The 21,105-nt window shown below is 43.0% G+C and overlaps 1 protein-coding gene and 1 long non-coding RNA gene across 2 annotated transcripts in view; both read left to right on the top strand.

Annotated features, from left to right (window-relative positions):
* Positions 1-5,939, top strand: part of CDH20 (cadherin 20) — a 118,653-nt gene extending 112,714 nt beyond the window's left edge. The window contains exons 11-12 of the mRNA XM_064427234.1: positions 2,639-2,890; positions 4,331-5,939. Coding sequence (XP_064283304.1) covers positions 2,639-2,890; positions 4,331-4,830 — 752 coding nt within the window. The 3' untranslated portion in view covers positions 4,831-5,939. The remainder of the gene's footprint in view (positions 1-2,638; positions 2,891-4,330) is intronic.
* A 9,243-nt stretch (positions 5,940-15,182) lies between these two features.
* On the top strand, positions 15,183-15,698 carry LOC135288367 (uncharacterized). Its single transcript, XR_010351517.1, has 2 exons — positions 15,183-15,515; positions 15,609-15,698. It is a non-coding gene; the product is annotated as an uncharacterized LOC135288367 (long non-coding RNA).
* The last annotated feature ends 5,407 nt before the right edge of the window (positions 15,699-21,105 follow it).

Genomic DNA, 21,105 nt, shown 5'->3' with positions numbered 1-21,105 from the left:
AACTGGCCCAGTGATAAAAAGATGAGATATTAATAGCTGTGGAGCCCATATAGAGGGCACATAAACAGCCCAAGGCAGGGAAAGCACTTGTAAGTGCCCCAGGAGAGAGAAGAAAAGGTTTGAGCAGGCAAGGGCTCCTGTCCACAGCATTCCCTTTGCCCAGGAGCCATGGGAAACACAGAGGTACTGCTCTCTGATGAGTTTTGGGACACATTCCTGAATCATGGAGTCATTTAACTTGGAAAAGGCCTCCAAAATCATTGAGTCCAGCTATTAATGTAATGCTGCCGAGTCCCCGACTAAGTGCCGTAAGTGCCCCATCTTTTGAATGTCTCCAGAGATGGTGACTCAAACACTTCCCCGGACAGCCTTTTGCAATGCCTGACCATCCATTCAGTAAGAAATTTTTCCTAATATCCAAGCCTCCCCTGGCACAACTTGAGGCCATTTCCCCTTGTCCTATTGTTTGTTCCTAGGAAGAGACCTACAATGTCTGTCCATACCCACTGCACACACTCAGAGCTGCATTGTATATCAAAGGTGAAATCAGTAAACGCTGACACATAATCACTTTTAAGCAACTTTGGGATTTCCTCTTGCACCTGGTGGTTTTTCCTCAAAGCTCCAGCTCTTGAGACCATGTGATTTAACAAGACACTATAATTTCACTACATATTTGCATGCAGGCATGTAGCACACTTCAGAATTTCATGGTTTTGGAGTAAAAGCTTGAAATGTCATTGACGTGCAAGAAAAAATACCCTGAGATTCATTTTAAAAACATGTCAAAAATTTAAATTGATCTCACAAACTGTGGAACCTGACATCTCAATACTTAGGTGTGCCTGTACTCTCTGATGGCATAAGATTAGAAGCACAGAGTTTGTAACTTGGACCACAGTTTAAGTCCAGGAGACAAGTCTGGTTAGTCTAGCTTGAGTTTGCCTATATTCCATAGTTGGCTGTATATGAAGCTTCTGATTTCCCTTCAAAAAGCCATCAAATCATTTTTGGTGTCCAGACTACAGCACATCATATAGCTGAATTTATCTGCATGTAACCTGAGTTTCTACACTGAAAAAAAAATCACCCAAGATTTAAACCTTAGCAGTGAATGGACAGAGCAATAATAAGGAAATTGAACACTTCTATGTTAATATTTTAGGTTTTTTAAGACTCTACTTGTGATCAGAAGGTTGCTTACCTTTTCCAGGCAGCAGTCCCATTGTGCCAATCCACCTGGGACAGCTGATCAGCATCCTGCATTTTCAAGCACAGCAAATGTACATTGGTAACAACTTGAAGATGCAGATGGCCAGACTGTGTGACCTCTTTTGGACCAAGGGAACAGGAAATAAAACTAAGTAGTAAAAGAAGCTGCATGAAGATCATTTCCCCAAAAATGCCACAGCATCAGTGCACAGAATCAGAGCTTGTAGGTCTGCCAAAGAGAAAAAGTACCTGTGTTCCCCAGTAATCTTTCCTGGCCCTAGCAGACCTGTTTGTAAGAAAGGACAATTTTCATGCAAGTTCCTTTAGTCTCTTTGGTGAGCAGATCATGCTGGAGACATTGTCCTGCACTTTCCAAAAATCTTTGAGGCTACAAGGCTCAAATTCAGCATTGAAAAATATCAACATTCATCTCCAAAGACTTTTGCTTTGGCATCCTGAGATGAGAATTGAGAACAAGTTCCTGAATCCTTTTTTCACTTTTTTTCCACTATTTTAAATTTAAAATTTGGTGCACATTCTGAGGAATTTGAGGGAGGAGACAGACAGGAATTCAAATGCCACTGGTAAATGTTGACATTTAAAAAAGTATGTTTAATATGAAGGAATAAGCCCTAGAGGTAGGAATTTCCCTTGAAATGGCCAACAGCAACTGACTGTTAGGTCACTCTTTTACTATTTTTGTCAGCAGCATTATTTTGATTCCTTTTGATTTCAGTTCTTATAAAAAACCAGCAGTCACACTAAATGAAGCAGAATGGTCAAATCAAAGCAGAATAATTCTGACAATGATACAAAGCATTCTGGCTTTTTTCTATGGCAGAAGTACTAAAGAAATTGCATGTACTTCACAGAAAAAAAAATGTTTTGTTGTGAATTTTCAACTCACTGCTGCTTTGGGATAGCAAGCTGGGTTTTTTCCTTTGTCCCCTTGTTGCCTCAAGGGGATGATCATGCCACCTATCAAAACCACAGAGTACCATAACATGTCCACAATGGTTATATGCCAGCATCTCCAGAATGGTGGCAGTACCTGAGACCTAGAAAAGCTGCTGAGCATAAGCAAACAAGAACAAGAAGTTGCCTTCACTTGCTCATTTCTGTCTTGCACTTTGAAAGCTCTCCTAGCTAAATCTGAACACCATGAGTTTGCTCTGGGCATCTTGTATCTGAAAGGGTAAAGGCAACTCCTAAGGTGTGTATGCCTCTCAGGTTTGGATCTATGGCCTGAGAAGATACTGGAAGAGGGGGAGGAGAAGCAGAATTATTAGTGATTAACTGATTTTTAAAAAGAAAAGAGGAGAAAAAATGGATGTGGGTCTAAGGCTGATTATTTTTAACATTCTTTCTCTGCTGAATGTATTTGCTATGCATGTAAGCTGTTCTCCCTGTTTATTTCCTCTCCTAGACAACACAGCGTGGATTTTGACAAGGCGCTCTGGCTTCAGACAAAACGAGCAGAACACCTTTTACCTGCCCATCCTGATCAGCGACAACGGGCGCCCGGTGCTGAGCAGCACAGGCACGCTGACCGTGCACGTATGCAGCTGCGATGAGGAGGGCATGGTGATGTCCTGCAACGCCGAGGCCTACGTCCTCCCCGTCAGCCTGAGCCGAGGGGCGCTCATTGCCATCCTCGCCTGCATCTTTGTCCTGCTGGGTAAAGCCTTCACTTCTTCCTGGGAGGGACAGACTTTTTGGTTCTGGCCAGGGTGCTGATCCACCGAAGGTGTAGGACTCAAACACATACACGCACACACACACACATCTGTGTATACGTGTATATGTAGATGCATGCATGCCTAAAAGGCCAATTCAAGGACCCCATGGTGTAGTCAGCTGCGTATGGCTTCAGGATCTGGACTGTAAGAATGGGGGGAAAACATGGCCTACAAATATTTCTGCCAGATGCCCAAAGTGCTACGGTGTCCGATACGGCCGTGCTTTCCTGCAAGGGTATGGCAGTGGGAAGTATTGAGAGATGTGGCTTGGGGCAGGTTATTTTCTCATCCTGATCCACAGGAAACAGTAGTGGTAAGCCTAGTTCCATTTCTTGTCTTTCTCTTGGAGAGAGATATCCCCACCTCCATACTTTTTCCTTGAGACTCTACATTTAAATGGTTCCTATGCTGCAGTAAAGGGGCTGAGGGTCTTGCATGAGTTCTGTCTCTACAATTAAATTTCGTACTTTCCTTGCCCAGACATCCTATGTTCCCTGTTAGCTGTTGGTATCAAAAGAGCTTCAGTTCCCTTGTTCACACTCTCAAATCATGTGGCACTAGTTCAAAACACACATTCCCTGAAATTTCAGGGGACCTAGTTTGAGGAACAGTGTACTAAGATACAGAAAAAATTCTTTAAAAGTGTCTCAATTCTGGCTCTTCAAAGGAACTTAGATACATCAGCTCAAAATTTCAGTATCCAAAATCTTTGCTGAGTTCTAACTCTGGAAATAGTCACCAAGTGATGGCACATTTTCAACAGCAAAGGGCTCTGGTGACTGTATGACCACTTCTCCCCATGCTAATAAGCACAGCGAGGGTGAGAAGCACCAGCACTGCAGCACTGCAGGAGGCTTGCAGATAAACTAAAAATTCCTTACAGCAGACTAAGGGGCTAGCTTTGCATTTTGCTGTGTAGGCAGACATATCACCATGGTGCCTTAGGACCATCCATCTCTGTCACATGCAGTGGCCAGCCCAAGAGGCATCCCCAAAGTAGGCTGCAAAACCCACCCACAGAGCAGAAAGCAAAATATCTCTATGGCACTATGCTGCTGCAGATAAACTGTTACTGACCTCTGAGCTGGCTAGCTTAAAAGTGGCAAGCACCACTAGATATCCATGTCCTAAGTGTCACCAAGAGTTAAGAATTCAGGTGAGAAAGGGGACAGATTATCAGGACCTCAAGCTACCAGTTTTGACTGGGGAGCGAGAGAGAAAGAGATTTCTACATCCCTCAGCTTGCCAACACCATAGCTCTTTAAAATCCAAGAGGCTAGTTGGGCTCACCCAGGGGAAAATAGGGCAGAGGAAAGTCTGAAGCCGTGGCAAGATCTGTGTCCTTGCTGACAGCCCCGTGTCTTGCTTGGCTCCCGCAGTGTTGGTGCTCCTCATCCTCTCCATGCGGCGCCAGCGGAAGCAGCCGTACATCATCGACGAGGAGGAGAACATCCACGAGAACATCGTCAGGTACGATGACGAGGGTGGCGGGGAGGAGGACACGGAGGCCTTCGACATCGCCGCCATGTGGAACCCACGGGAGGCCCAGCTGGTGGTGAAGAACCGGCAGGACATGCTCCCTGAAATAGAGAGCCTCTCCCGATACGTGCCTCAGGCGTGCGTCATGGACAACAACGTCCACAACTACGTGCTCGCCAAGCTCTACGAAGCTGACATGGACCTGTGGGCGCCTCCCTTCGACTCCCTCCAGACCTACATGTTTGAAGGGAACGGCTCGGTGGCGGAGTCGCTCAGCTCCTTACAGTCCGTGACGACAGACTCAGACCAGAGCTACGACTACCTGACGGACTGGGGGCCGCGCTTCAAGAAGCTGGCTGAAATGTACGGGGCCACAGACAGCAGTGGGGCTCTGTGGTAACAGAAGAGGAATGGCAGAGGGCTTTCCATGTGAAATGGTGTCCAGTTCGGTCCCTTCTCATCAGATGCTTCCATGGACATGGGTGAGGCCTCATAAAAAAATAGCAATACAGTGCTTGGATGAGAATGGGAAGAAGGGTGTGAATGAAAGTCTCTCTGGATCAGCTTTACTCAGTTAAATTAAGTCACATTTTTGAAACTATGAGAAACAGAGTGAAGAAAGTTTTTTCCTGGTTCTTACAGCAAAATTTGAGAGCTCCACAGCGTTGCGCTCTCTCTCTCTCTCTTCCTTTCTCTCCCCTTTGTACATGGCAGCTTACTGAGCTCTATACATCAGGGTTCAAAGATCTTTAAACTCCAACTATAATCTCCAACTCACTGAGAAAGTGTCACCACAGAAGAGTTGCTTCCCACTGGTCATTTCTTTCCCCATTAAAACAGAAAAGAATTGCTTGCTAACAAGAGAAAAAAATCCACAAAGCAGAAAATTGAAACTGGAATCTCAGAGGGCTCCTTGTAAACTAAACTCCTCCCTCTGTTGCTAACAGAGCTCTTTTTTAATCCTTTAGAAACAAGACTGAGGTTGGGGTTTTTTTTCCACGTGACTGAGAGGGCTGGGGAAGAGGCTTTGAATTTCTGCTCTAGTTTAGTGGCTGATCTGTGAGTCACTGGCGTTAACACTAATCCATCTCCTATCAAGTTTGTGTAAATTTATTCTTGACTCTTTAAAACCATGACTCTGCTAAACTGCTCAGAACAAAACCAGAAAATCTGCCTCTTTTGCACTGTAGATGTCTCTTCCATGTGCCAAATGTGAAGATTAGATTCTACCAATGAAAGCCAAATAAATTTTAAAATAAGAAAAAGCTATATTTGGTAACTACATGGGTTAGATGGGCTTTCCTAATCTGTGTGAGGTCAATCCAAGGGATGTTTACATACTGTAGATAACCTACTTGAACAAATGCAGTATTATAGACAAATAAATGGATGTAAGAAAATTACATGTATAAGTTTTGTATATTTGTTAATTTTGGTAATAAATATGATGTACTGCATACAGTACAGTACCTTAGCACCTCTTTTAATAAAAGTTAAACAGAAGGGAAAGTCTGATGGCAATTTATTGACTACTTTGCACACAGCAGTTAGAGCTTATCTACAGCTTGACATGCCTTGAGCATCAAGAAAAAATGGTTCATCAGCATTGTGTCAAGGAGACAAGGCTTCAGTTTGCAGAATCCAGCAGATTGTCTGCTTCTTTTATCATTGTTCACTTGGACATTGCCCTTAGCATTGAATCAGCCCAAGTACAGCCCACCAGACTAGTTACTTTTCTAATCTAATCATGCTGAAGTCAAAAGAAAGTCTTGCCTGATGTTTTTGAAACATTAAGGCTGGGGCATTGATAGGCTTGGAAAACAGTTACACGGCCCCGCCAGAGTATCATGCCTTCAGAGCCATGACAGGCTAAGATAAAATATCTATTTATTCTTACTCTGCAGTCAGTTTTGCTCCTGGGCTGTCTCTTGCTGGGTGTGTTAATGTGAAGAGCTAGGGAAATTACACTAACACAAGTTTCATGGAAAGTGGCAAAAGGCCTCTGAAAGCAAAACAGTCTGCAATGGAATTTGCAGGTTTATTTCTAGCTAAGGACTCTCTACACCTCCAGTTGCCCAGAAAATAGATGTGCACACAGAGCCACCCAGTTACCACACTTTTACTATGGGCATGCCGTGCTCAGTTCCTGTTGCAGATGTGCACAAAACATTGTGGTCTCTCCGTTGCTAATCTAAATTGGTTGTACCAATTTAAGGCAGGAGCCTTGTTTCCATAGACTCATACAATGTCATGCATCCCTAGAGACCCATGCACCCACCAAAGAAGAAAGGTTTTAGTGACTTCTTGCTTGTTAATCTGATGTGATGAAAATCTGGGCCTTCACAAACATAATATGCCAAGGGTTCTGCTTATCAGCTGAACATGATTTATACCATTGCAGAAAGAGCACTGATAATTATTTGATAGGGATTCTTTTACTCATACGGTAGCACTCACCCTCACATGTCATATTGATTTTAAAACATTAAACTAGAACTGTAGCAATCATGATCAAGGAAGTAGTCTAAAGGACACAAAACTGCTGTTGAAAGTTTGAGTCCTTGCCTCCTGCCACCACAGATACCACAGAACATAGACAGGAGGATATCTATTCCACCATTTCCCTGTCTGATCTAAACATTAGTTTTACATATTTTAAGCAGATACCTCTTTCTTCTTAAAGCCACAGCTGTTAAAGCTCTGTAACCTTTCTAGGCAGTCTTTCTAGGCATCAGTACATTCATTGCTGAAAGGCTTCCAGGGGAAGTATAAGGCATGCACCCTTTGCCATATAAGCCTGCAATACACATAGATGACCTTGTCCCTCCACAGAGCTATGATTTAGTATTTTCAGACCATTACTGTCTCTCCCAGTAGCCACAGTCTACAGTAACAAAAAAACCTCTAGATTATTCTTCATATCTTGATTCCATGATGGTTTAAATCTCCTGTCATAGGCAGAGTGGGAGGATGGGGCATAAAAGTACAGTCCAGCATCACAAAGCCTTCAACCTCCTTCATTTACTGAGAGTTTCCCAGGACGAGCTGCCTCATGGTCTGTTTTGACTCCACAGAAGCCTCCAGACATGGTCTCTGCAAGACAGGCTGTGCAGCAGCCAGAAGCAGCTTCCAAGGGTGTGTATCCCCCATTGTGGAAAGGCCAGCAGCCCTTTTGCTATGGGCTTGCACTCGTGCCACAGGGGAATTCATAACCCACCTTCCTAAGCTGCATGTCAGCATTAGGCTCTCTGATTGTCCTCAGGTTTGCCTCAACTTGTGATCACAGTCAATAGCTGCACAGCTTGATGCTGTGACACTTACCAGCTGGTGTTTAGTAGGCACTTGGCAGCCTGGCACCTTTTTTTTCCATTTTATTGAACAGGTGACAGTGTTTCTGTAGTCTGTGAAATCTCTATGCCAACAACCAACACTTGCATCTATCACACTGCCACAAACAAAACAGAAGAACCCTCTGGTTTTGCTGATGAGATATGAAAAGGATCCATTTTCAGACTCATCAGGGCTCAGCAGGCCCAGAGTAGAAGACGAGACTCCAAACCCAAAGGAAATGTGTGGTGCCACGGACTGTCAGTGAAACAAGCACAGGTCCTCAGCCTCCTGCACAGCCGGCCTGGCTGTGTGCATGAACATTTGCAGCACTACCTAAAACCTGCTCATGGTTTGCAGCCTGCCATGGTGGAGGGACTGGGCTTTGCCATGCCACCAGACACCTCCAAGGGAGAGTCCCAATGCATGGCACACACTCTATCCACTGACCTGGTGTAAGGGCAGAAACGTCAGAGGGCCGGGACAAGGTCCTGTGTGTACTCACCAGTGTCCCCAGTCCCTTTGTGCTCCAAGACTGGTCTGAGTGCACAGAGCTTTTACCACTATTCATTTTGGTTTGTTCCTCTGATGACATTATTTCCATAGCTGCCAGTTCTCAGGGAAAAAAAAAAAAAATTACTTACCATCCAGCAACAATCCCCTAGTCTCAGCCGTGACTGCAAATCAGTGTTTCAGAGGAAAGAATAACAGAGCATACAAGTCATTTTACTCATTTCAGCCACTTAAAAATTGAGCATATGGGCTAAGCAATCCATCTCAACTCTCTCTCTCTAACAAACAGAGTTAGACAAAGAGTGATTCATTCCCCCCATCCTGGCCATCTGTATGATGCTATGGCCCCCTGGAGCTGTATGCCTCTCAGTTAATGGCTGGGCCTCTAGGGATTCATCCCTGCTGCTCAGCCTGGCCCTAGGCATGACATTCCCAAGCCCTCTGCTCTACATCTGGTTTTACAAGTGGCCATAGGCAAACTACAGTCTCTGGTGTTTTCCTTTTCCTACCACCCATCTCTGCCTGGTCTAGGTAGGTTGCATGACCTGCCACTCTTATTGTGCACTGGCCATCACACCAAGGCTCTGAGTAGCAGTGTTCTTTAAACCATCTGTCAAGGGCTCCAGAGCAAAATACAGAACTCAGGAATGCATGAAGAGAGTTAATATCATTTTTTCCACTGTAAATTTTCTTGCAATGCTGCCTTTCATTTGCTGCTACACTGCCCATTTATCCAGCTTTATTAGGCCCTGCTTGATTTTGTCATTTCTCCTCCAACTTTTATTGCTCTAAATCACTTTATGCTACCATCACATTTGTTGCCTAAAATTCCCTCCTAGACCATTCATTAAAGCCAGTAGTGACACAAATCCTTGAGGGACCCAGAAGTTATATTTTGGTCACCCTGAAATATAATTTATTAGCCCATGCCCATATTTTCCTTAATGTAACTTTCACATAGCACAAGCACAAGCTAGAACCTGCTTGCTGTCTGAGCACAGCTCCCAGGAATGATCAAACTTGAAAGATGGATATGCCCCAGAAGTCTGTTCTGCATATGCACCACATCTTACTTGTCCTGGATATGAGTAAGAGAAAGAAGGCATATAAAAGATGCACAAGTGATACCTTACAGGTTCCAGAAAAGTTCTGACCTGGACAAATTCAAAGTTGAGGATATTCAGTTGTTTTTGCATTTGTGCTGCCAGGGTCTTACTAATTAGATCACTTTGGTTTATGCCAGCTTAGCTATCAGTTAGATCAAACTCAGGAGAGAAGGAGGGCTCAATAACAAGTGAGGATGACACGTGTACTGTTGTGAGCTACTTATGTTGCTGCTCCCCCTCGTCCTGTGTGTCAGGGTGTGAGACAGCCCATTTCATCCAGCTCAAGGAATGGCCTTTAATGTATTGTGTCCATAAAAAGCTGGTGTAAACAGGCAGTGGGTCTGTCCAAGACATCCTCATTTGTGCCTGCTGAGATGTGCAGCATTCAGAAGAGCGGGAGCTGCGTTCTACTCAGTTGTGCCCCTGTCTCTCTCACAGCAGTGCATCAGAGAGCTCCAAGATAGCCACTGCTGCAAAACAGCTGTATCACCTAAGGGATTCATTCTCCTGCATAAAGGTCAGTGATTTGCCTCTCATTTGGACTGTAATGCAGTAATAATCTGTATCAGTGCATCCTGTTGAAACACACAGGAAAATCAGCAGACAGCAGTGAAACTGAGGTGAAACTGTGATCCTAGAAAAGCAGTAGGAACTGGGGAGTCTCACTGTCAAACCAAGACTTTAAGAACAGATTTTCTGTTTTGCTTTCTTATATCAACGCTCTGAAGACCTTGCCCACACTGACACGCAGATATTTTGCTGTTGACCTCTGAGGTGGCACATCAGGCTTCCTGCATCACTGACTGAGCAGAGGCAGCAGTGGAATGTTGATACTGTATTTCCCAAGAGACATTAAAGTATTATGGTAGAGGAGGTAGAAGTGAGTCACTTCACAATGACTTTAAAAAAATTATGTGATTTTTTTAAGACATGATGTAGGAGAGAGTACATAGTCTGAATATCATTTTCAGACCTCATTTGTTATTAAGCTCACCATTAGGAAATAGACCTCTTGGAAATATGAATTTTTAAACCCACATCTCAGTATCTATAGGCTGGTTCCATGATGGCTAACCCTATAATTTTTTTCCCAAAGGTGCATGAGCTACAGCACTTATACTAGAGGCAGAAGTTCTTGCCATGCCACATAAAACCAATAACAATAACAATGACCACATCTATCATAATAGGGGTCAAAGTTTGCTTCTGCTTTGCGGCAAGGGTGAAGGCTACCAGACTCATAATGGAATTTAGGAAGCTGAGTCTCTAGTTAAAGGATTAGTACTTCGAGATGTACTAGGAAATGTTAAAAGGCTAGATGGAGCTCTGAAGAACCAGTCAAAGGTGTCCCTGCCTTTGTAGTGCTGGGAGAGGTACTGGAATTAGATGATCTGTAAGTTACCTTCCAGCCCAGACTGTTCTGTGATTCTATGATGATTCTATGATTCTTTCTGCCAAACACACATGGGTAAATCGGAGTGCAACATGATCCTCCTCAGTATCATAGTACCATGATGAGTGCAGAACAGAAGATTTGGTCTTTTCTACCATAGCTAGAAAAAGAAAAATATGGAAAACTTTCCTTTCAAGCAGTGGTGCTAACCCATGGGTTATTTGGCATTATTTCTTTTATTTTTTGCATAGATTATTCTTGGGGCTTCTCAAAGGGAGACAAGCTGTCCAACAAAGACATTTATTTGTGAAGCTCAACCAAATATTCTGTAAGATCATAGGTATCACAGATGGAAAAAATATAAAAAATTAGGTACAAAGCAATCAAATATCTTCTTAATGGAAACATAAACAGAGCCCCAGCCCGCATATCACTTATTCTAACCTCAGAGCAGCCTTCTGGTTACAAAAACTCTTGTTTACTTTCAGCTTAGAGACATATTCCCAAAAAGAAAACTAATTAGTTGAGGTACATACTTTCAACAGCCTCAATCTTGTGCCCATGGACCATGATCTTGCATTTAACATGTACACTAGAACGAAGGAAAAAAGTGCATATTCTACCTATACCCTATGCTCTTGTCCTGAGATTGCAAAATGTTTTGCAAATTCTGCTACAGAATAGTCTGGTGTTTTTTGCAGACAAATACATGGTAACACAGGGAAGTTTAAAAAATTATGAAGATTTCAAAAGACATCATTGTAGAAATGGTAACCTGTCCCAACAATCATTCTAAACAGAATTCCTCTTGCAACTTAGTACATTATGTCTATGGCATGGGTGGCAGGTGGGCAATAGAATTTTGAGTTATACCTCAGGTGCAAAATTATTTTTTACCAATAAGATAAACATATCTGTGAGTTAAATGATAAATATAGTACCACAACAGAAAATTATCTCTGCTACTAATCTAAGGGAATTTCATTTCATGATTTCTGTATATTTGAACCTATCATTTACTATTCAGCCAACTGTCCAACCACTAAAGAAATCAAAAGTCAATGTTGCATTTACAGCTCAAAACAGATGAGTAGGATAAAAATGTCTGAAAGCTCTAATTAAATCTTATCATCCAGAGTTAATTGTAAAGTGTTTTCCTAGACTGTTAGAGTAGTGAACAAGCACAACATAAATTATGTGTAATTTTGAGTAATTACAGATGATGTTAGCATTTTTGAAACATCACTCACAGTAAGAGTTCCAAACTGACCGATTTATAAGATACTGTGCCTCCTTCATCTTCTCTGATAAATTTCATCCACCTCATGGTTCTGCTTGATAAATCAACAGCACATTCAAAGATGTGGTAAACTGCTGGCTTTGCTTTGAACAAGACCGAATTAAACAAGCATTTTCTGTCAGCAGTTTCTGATAAGGAATAGTCTCGGTGCCTCGCCAGCCCTGACTTCATTTGCAGGTTGGTGCGACAAAAGCCAGCGTCAGTAAAGACAACAGCTCCATCCCCTGGGCGGAGTTACTCTATAAACCACTGCAGCAGCCACCTCAAAAACATGTTTGGTGAAGAAGAAAAGAAGACTGAAAACATTCCCTATGATCCCAGTACCATGTTTTAATATCTGGGCTCACAGAAAGCAAGGCATCTGCCACCCGCACATTGGTGAACAGCCATAACCCTGTGTGAGCCACAGAGGGCCCAGTGGGCTTGCCCAGCTCATCACCAACAACCAACACCGAGGGACCACAGAACCTGAGGTGTGGCTTTGACTCTGATGTTGATGCTACATGCAGGTCAGGCAAATTTTCATGATCTTTCTGTGCTGTGGCTTTCCACCCAGCATACCACAGGGGTAACTGTCTCTACTACCCACTCTAAAGGCATATAACAACATGAAGAATTTTGTTATTTATCTTAGCAGACTTCTAAGCATTTTAGAGCCCCAGGCACATGTTAGATAGGATATAAAGCTGCATATTTTTTTCAAAAAGCACATACCCTTCTAGCCCTGGGAAAAGAGGAAAATAAGGATGACTCACAAGCAGCAGATGTTGGTAACATCTCTTAACACATTACTGGAAAGCACTCAGAGGTTGCAGGGATGCAGGCTCTCTTAAAGCCTACCTAGAACAGATTTGAACAAAATTCTGTGGCAAGCCAGATCTTAGATCATTCCCTTTGTCTCACTTTATCAGCTGTAGTCACAATATTTTGCTTGTCAGACCTTCTCTCCAAAACCATCAAAGCACACAATAAATATGAATAACTAAAGCAGCACAGCATTCTTGATGTGTACAGTGGCTCTGTTATCAGTAGCCCTGGGAGAGTGTTACTCTATTATTGTAATATTATTGCTAAAGAAAATCACCTGTCTTGCGCAGCCCAGCAGGATTTGAGACCAATAATATAGCAGGTCCCATTTTTCCAGAAAAATGCAGACCAGATGTGAAAATTACCAGATGTAAAATTAATTAAATGTCCAAATTCTTTCTATAGACAATAGAGAGAGAGGATGAATCCTCAGCAAAACATGCACATTACCTTAGACACCCTTCTCAGGACAGGAAGATTTCACTCCTAAAGGAGTGTTTCCCTATCTCCAGGCCATCATCTGCTGGCCACACAGCAGGTGTCCCCTTGGACCAGAGGTGCCCAAGGGACTGCTGAGGCTTCAAACAGAAAGAGTAGGTTTAGATTAGATATTCAGAAGAAATTACTGTGGGGGTGCTGCGGCACTGGAACAGGTTGCCCAGAGAAGCTGTGGATGCCCCATTGCTGGAAGTGTTCCAGGCCAGGTTGGACAGGACTTTGAGCAACCTGGTCTAGTGGAGGGTGTCCCTGTGCACACCAAGGGGGGTTGAAACCAGGTGACCTCAATAGTCCCTTCCTACTCAACCATTCTATGATTTTATGATCCTGACATTTATGATTCTGCACAGCTCCAAAAGGGATGAAGTCTCATTAAGACATCAGTGCAAGAGACCCTGATGAAGAGTAACATCTCAGAGGAACCCAGTTTACTGGGTTGAGTGCCTGCAGTGCTGCACACACTGCTTCACAAGTTTCACAAAGATGTACAGCCCAGCAGGCACATCCACTGCTGGTGGACACACCTGGTGTCAGCACCAGCTACTACCCCCCTGCCTCACTGCTCAATCTGACATGTGGCAAAAACAAGCTGGCCAGCCCCTTTTTTAATTGAAAGACATTTGTACTGAAGACCAGGTGCCAGAACATGGCACTGGTTTCATACATAGTGTGAAAAAAACTTTCTTTAGTCCTGTAGCAAATTGTTTGTTCTATTAGTATCAGATCCCTGTCCACAAGACAGAGATAATGGTGAGGAGACTTTAGCTACTCTGCTTGTAAGGCCAAGGGAGCACCTCTCATTTTGTGTAGGGATAATGGGTACTGCAATGTATCAGAATTACAAGAAGAAAAATTATGCTATTTAGCTACTTTTGCTGTTGCATTCTCCCTGCCAGCCTCTGCCTGCAACTCATTGTCCTGTCTCTGCAAGTAAATACTGTGATAGCAGCTAAAAGCAAAACACAGCTGTAGTGAAACATCCAATCAGCTTGCAGCCATTAAACAAACAGAATGCCTGCTCTTTCTTTTTGTTTAGAATATCATTACTGGGAACAAGTCCTCTCTATCACTGCCTTTGTGCTTCAGTGCACACGTTAGGTTTCCAAACCTGACCTAGTTTTGGCTGAAAAGTTTCACTAAAAGAGCCTACAGACAGCATCTCCAGGCACGCTATTTTCTCCCTCTAATCAATACATTGTAAAGGCTGGAGCGTCTCCCTTTGCTGAAAATGTGGCAAGGGATGAGGAGCCACACTGTGGTCAGGCTCTAATGCAACTTCTTGCAAGCCAACTGTACCATTGCACATGCCAGCCTCCTGCTTCCCCTCAGACCTTCAGAGTTCCCTGATTCTCCATGGAGCTGACAAAGTCCAGTCCAACTCTGAAACAGTACCAATGGCACCGCTCCGTAAACAGGCAAATCTTTGCCTTCCCTGCAACAGGTAATTGGGGTTGGCACACTGCAGTGGTGTTTGCGGAGCCTGGCAACATTTTTAAGGTGTTTGGATGAGCTGAGTTTATAGCTGAAGTCTTTTGTGGCTGTGAGGTCCTACCTTCAGGACCCATTTGTTTATTTTAACTGTGCTCAGGATTTCTCTGAGCTGCCTTTAAGATGACTGACAAGGGGATCTGCTGTGCAGGGGATGGGCAAGACAGACTTCACAGTAACTAATAACTACTTCGCATTCATAATAGCTCTGACAAAGACTTCTTAACTCCAGAGGCTTGCTCTGGAATGAATAGGTTCCATCCTGGAACACCAACATTAGAAGGTGTCACGATGCATCTAATTGCAGACCGAGACCCCACGTAGGCTGCACGTATCCCAAACTGTGCAACCAGACTCTACCTGGTGCTTCATCAGCCCCGTGAGAACCACACCCTGTGTCAGCCAAGCATGACTGAGATGTGCAAGTGGACTCACATTTAAGAGCAGCACAGCTCATGGGAGAAGGGAGGAGGTGACATCTCATCACCGGGCAGTGTGCACATCCAAAAGGAAGGGGAAGCCAGAGGGAAGCTGCTGTCTGATCATGAGATTTGGGGTGCACTGAACAAAAAGTACTATGTCAAAGAGCTGGGAATCAGACATTGGAGAGAAGATGGAGGCATTTTGTTGTGAGGATGTTCAAGGCTGTGAGGGTATTCAGTTTATCCCTACAAAGAAGACATTTAGAACACAATGACAGAACAACAGTAAGGGGGAAATACTGACCCTACTTCATATTCTTCTAGCTGAAGAGGAAAAGGAGTATACAGTGAAGGACCACGTTAGAAATGCCTGAGCAAAGATCTGAGGATGAACAAAAAAAAAAAAAGGCTTCAGCAGGAATTTCTGATACAGGTGAGGAGGTTATACAATCATGTAAAGCCAGAGGCTAAGAGAAAAAGTATTTCCTCTCCCAATATATGGTCTTGTTAATTTGAATATTTCCATAAGCCCTTCTCTGGTAAGTCTTCAACAACAAAGCTAAAATTTGTACAACAACAATAATTTATTTTTTAATTATATTTCTTGCATCATTAATACCAAGCATACAGATGAAGTATAAATCATACTGCAATTAGGAGACATGAAGGACAGGTAATCCTCTTGTAACCCCACATTTTCTTTTTTGCAGGGGCAACAGTTACGTCAGTTACAAGTACTCAAAAAAAAATAACCCAAAAGGCAGCTATCTCCAAATTATTAAACTTTCTTCACTCCATCATAGTAAGTTTTTTCTTCTAAGATGTAATTGCATTTTGTTTTTAACTATCTGCCACTAACACTAGCAACTTTGGAGGTCATGTCCCAGAGCTTCCAGTCATGATAAAATCTCTCTAAATAATTGAAAAGCTGAACTGCTTTCTTAGGTGGATGTTTTTTAATGAAAACACATGTATTGCAAGAATTTTGTGATGAAATCCCCAAAGCAAGGAACACTGACCAGGACTCAGTGGAGTCAGGTTTTTATTATGAAAGAAGGAACTGATTTTCTTCTTATCTCACACCCAAAGTCAATCCCTCCCCAGGAGGGAAGGGCACATGGAAAGGGAAATAAGACAGGCACAGGCTGCTGGCCCACTTTGGGGTGCTGATGCATTCTGTGAGGAGACAGGTCCCAGGGGAGCCAGGCTGAGCCAGCATCACTTCCTGAGAGCAGCAGGACATCACACCCACTGCACTAAGAGGACACGGAGGGAAACTGGCACAGTTTGTTGGACCAATGTTCCAATGTCCAGCCTTCATGTCAGCGTGTCCTGAAGTGTAACACAGGATGTCTCATAATGAGACACATTTTATTTGACTTCATTGTCTAGTACAAGCTGCCTCCTGGCAACTCACATCTGTGCTAGAGATATTTATGGGATTCACTCCATTCTAATATTACCTTTTGTGTCCCTGCATTCCTGCCTGAGTCTGAAGTCTGCAAAGCCTGGAAATGTATTAACACCCTCCCTATCTCAATGTACTACCATTTGTTTCTTGGCTTGTTTCATTCCATGAACTTACAGGCTGACTTCTAAAACCAGTCATCAAACACTGAAGCAATATAAGAGAAAAGAGAAAAAAAAGAGAGAGAGAAAACCTGAGGGAGGAAACAGATTTCAATTTCTGATTTCCACAAGGTTAATATAAAAAGCATAGGAGTAGGAAGGAAGCATTTGAAAATTTAATTTTAAAAAATGCCCTGGAAGTCTCTTCCCAGCACAGCACTGGGGCTGAATTCACCTACACTTGTTGGTGAATCAAGTGAACAAAAATAAAAAGAAAACTGTAGCCTTACAAATATCCAGAATTATGCCTTAAACTCACCCATGCAGCTCCCCAGCTAAGTAAAAGTGTCAGCAAGTCCTCCACAGGGTCTCTCCAAAAGCAGGGAAATTATGGCATGTGACAGAGCTGGTACAGCCCTTGCTCTTCAGAGAGAGAGGGTTTTACTGGGAGTAAGAGGGTTTGGAAACAGGCTTCACTCCCAGGTTTCCACTGTCCCTAGAATCATTCCTCAGTGCCACAAACAAGCATAAGCAAGCACAATCAGAAATGCCCTCAGGTACCAGCAGGTTAAACCAGGCTACCTGTGACCTAATCAAATTAAAACAGTGTTGGCCAAGAACTTGCATTATGCTGCACAAGCCACTGAGAACCCCACCAGGTTCCACTGGAAAGGACCACCTGGCATTTGGCTGGCATATTTTCGTTTTCACAGTGGTGTAACTGCCCAAAACAAGTACTTCCCACTGACACAAATGGTTGTGCTGCCCTTGGTTCCAGAAGTTATGCAGGAATTTGCCACAGACCTTGTAGGACATCTTTAAAGGCAGTGTGTTAACTTTCATAAAGGCAAAGATCAGAACTTGGAGAGGAAAATAAACAGCCACTATGAAGCACAATTTATCCTTTCTATCGAATTGTACAGTATGGTTGATATGCTCACATGAGATGCTGTCATAATATCTGTAATTTAAAAACACAGGGTATGAAGATCCTCACTCTAAAGAATAGGTTCATAAAGGAATTATAAGGTTTCTTAAATTATTTGTAGCTGTTATAACCATTTTACAGATGAGCAATACATTTTACAAGTCTACCAGCAGAAGATTTAATAGATAGGCAATCAATCAGCCTGCATGATAACTAATTAACCATATACTAAAACACCCCTTAGTGCTCTATTAACCCCTAATGCTCTGGTCATGAAATACCCTTAGCACAAACCCCAGTACAAGAAACAAAAGCCATCTGACCTCCTTCAAAGCCATTAATCTCCAGCTCTTAACCTGCAGCTCAAGGATGAAGGAGAGTGACTAACTTGGCAGCCTGCCCTGGAAGGTAACAAGCTCCTGATTTTCTGGAGCAGTGGGAATGCAGCATCTCCCAGAAACCCGTACCTGGCTTTCTGCTAACAGAAACCTGTCAGTTGTTTCTGACAGGGTTCTGTGTCATGTGTACTTTGGCACATCAATATTCCCCCTCTGCTGGGCTGCTGGGGCAGTTTGTGAAGAACTGCAGCCCATGGGGTGGACTCATGCTGGAGAAGTCCATGGAGGACTGTCTCCTGTGGGGGGATCTCTATGCTGGAGTAGGGGCAGGAGTTCTCCCCTGAGGAGGAAGAAGTGACAGAGACAATATGTGAAGGACTGACTGCAAGCCCCATTCCCTGTCTCCCTGCACAGCTGGGCGAAGAGGAGATAGAGAAAATCAGGAGAGAAATTGAGCTGGAAGAAGGGAGCAGTGTGGGGAAGATATTTTAAGATTTAGGTTTACTTTTCATTATTCTACTCCAATTTGACTGGCACAAATTAAATTAGCATTCCTAAATCGAAGGAATCAGTCTTGACTGAAATTAGCAATGATCTCTCTCTGTCCTTATCTCATCCCAGGAGCCTCTCATTACATTTTCTCCCCCCTGTCCAGCTGAGGACAGGAAGGATAGAGAGGCTTCAGTGGGCACCTGCTGTCCAGCCAGGATCAACCCACTGCATCTGTCAAGAAAAGAGGTTGGTGCCTCTATAAGGAAAAAAAAAATGTAATCAAACCCCAGGCCTGTTTAAATCCACGCGAAATGTCTACACTAAGTGTAGACTACACTACACTATGTGCAACCCCAGCATGTTAAGGTTGCACTGAGCTCACCTGACAAAGGATTGCAGGCTCTGTGAAGAAATGTGCTTCCTGACCAGTTTTTCCGACTCAGAAAATATTTGCAGATATCTAAAAACACATGCAATTTTAAACACACATGCACCTGCAAAGTAAGAAAGAAATATTTTACAGTCTATCCCTTACTCAAGCTGTCAGAGACCCCATGGTGTTACTGAGTACCCCTGTCCCACAGAAGAAGTTTACATATAAATTAGATGAACTTTTGCTGCACAAAAATATAATTTTTCTCAAAATAGTAACCCCTGCTTCATAACAGTAGTAGAGCAGATCACCACAGTACCAAACTCTACTTTTCCCAGGAGGAGAAGTGGACTCCCTATGTATTCTACATGGCACTGTGGGGTGTAAACATCTGGGTGCTTGTATATTCAAGTGGCAACAGGAAAGCGACTGTTCTCCACTGAAGATTCAAATTCCTCCAGGGTCTCATCATTGAATGGATCTGTAACCCAGTAAAAAAAGCACATTCACCCCATCCACCTTCTGTGATGATCTGTACACCCAGTCACGGCTGCAGACTGGTACAGTGCCAGTATTGTTTTTTACTGTGCTAATTCTGCAATTCAGCTTCCCTATTCTCCTGTGTGTTGCTGCCAGTTCCATTACTCAGGCTCACATCACAGGGGCTGTGTGCAAGTTTTTTAAAAACTAAGGAAAAGTAAAACAGTGCCACAAAGAAGTGAACTGAAGGCACCCAGAATTAAGAGCAGCTGGATTTTCTTCATGAAGAATAAATCTTATTTTCCTAGTCAGCTTCCTATAGAGAAGGCAAGCAGTTGTATATTGCTCAGACACAGACTACCCCTATGAGTGAGCAAGATGACAAACTTGGAAGATAAATCTACAGTGTGAGAAGGAGCAAGCCACAGCCAAGGGGCTGTTTCCTCTCAGCCTAAAGGTGGAGGACAAGCTGGAACCGCCTTTTCAATGGAAAAGGAGGCGAACAGTTTTTTGGCATATCTCTGCTCCTGTGTACAACAATTCCTTCTCCAGAATTCCTTTAAAAATCCCTGAGCCGCCACCCCATTCAGAAATATTTCACCCAGCTAACAAATAGCACACATGCAATGTCTCTCAAATTAATTAGTTTCCAGGGAAGGATGTATAACCCAAAAAGCTGGCTCCTCAGCTGGCTCCAACTGCTTAGCAGTTTTACTTCAAGGGAAACAGCACTTCTTCTCCACACTGTCAGTACCACCAGGTTGTAAGTAGAATAAAATTAGAGACAGCCTTTCCAATCCAATGCAGTGATCCATTCAGTTACTGAGTTTGCAGTTCAGTACTTTTTGGGGCAAGTAGTTAAAAATAATGGGAATTAGTGTAACTACAACATGCTAGAGAAAGAAGCATGGCTGAACCTGGAAGTTAAATCAGTTTTCCCTAGTGAAGGAGGGAAGAGGTAATAAGTAAAACTTTGACACTTTAGGACCTTCTTGATTAGAGTGGACAGGGATGATCTTGAATGTCGGATGCTTTCTAATTCTATTTTCACAACCAAAATTAAACTAGCCATGCAGCAAATCCTCCAAACCAAAGACATTTGATTTTGCAGAACCAGACACTGTGCCCTGTTCTAACAAGCTCTTCTCATTTTTCTGTGAGAAGAGTCTCTCACACAAATTCCCTGTTGCTTTTTCAGGCATTGTATATATCCCTTCTAATCCTTCATTCTTTTAGTGAGCTTCTATGTAGAGCAGGTTCTTTAGCACTAAACCAGGCATTTAATATTGTTACTGCCATACCCTTAATTATTCCTTTTTCAATTTTATATGCTTAAGCACTAATTGAGTCATGATCTCCTTGCAAATGTGACTTAACCTGCTGTTCTCCTGATTGCTTAGGCACCACAAATACAAAAAATAATGGCACTGGTAATTAACTGAGGCCTGACAATATAACTTGCCTCCCAGCCCGTGACGGGTAAAAGTTCAGCTGAAAAGTAAGGAATATAAACGCATATTAACTGAACCAGAACTAAGCACCAACCAGACATACAAGAAAAGCATGAGTACAAAAGAATCAAACTACAGATTTCAGTTTGAAGAAATTGGATAACACAGGCAAGTTTTACTTTTCCAAAGG

This window comes from Passer domesticus, chromosome 1 (assembly GCF_036417665.1).
Source record: "Passer domesticus isolate bPasDom1 chromosome 1, bPasDom1.hap1, whole genome shotgun sequence".
NCBI classification, from domain to species: domain Eukaryota; kingdom Metazoa; phylum Chordata; class Aves; order Passeriformes; family Passeridae; genus Passer; species Passer domesticus.
This window is presented reverse-complemented; position numbering and strand designations above follow the sequence as displayed.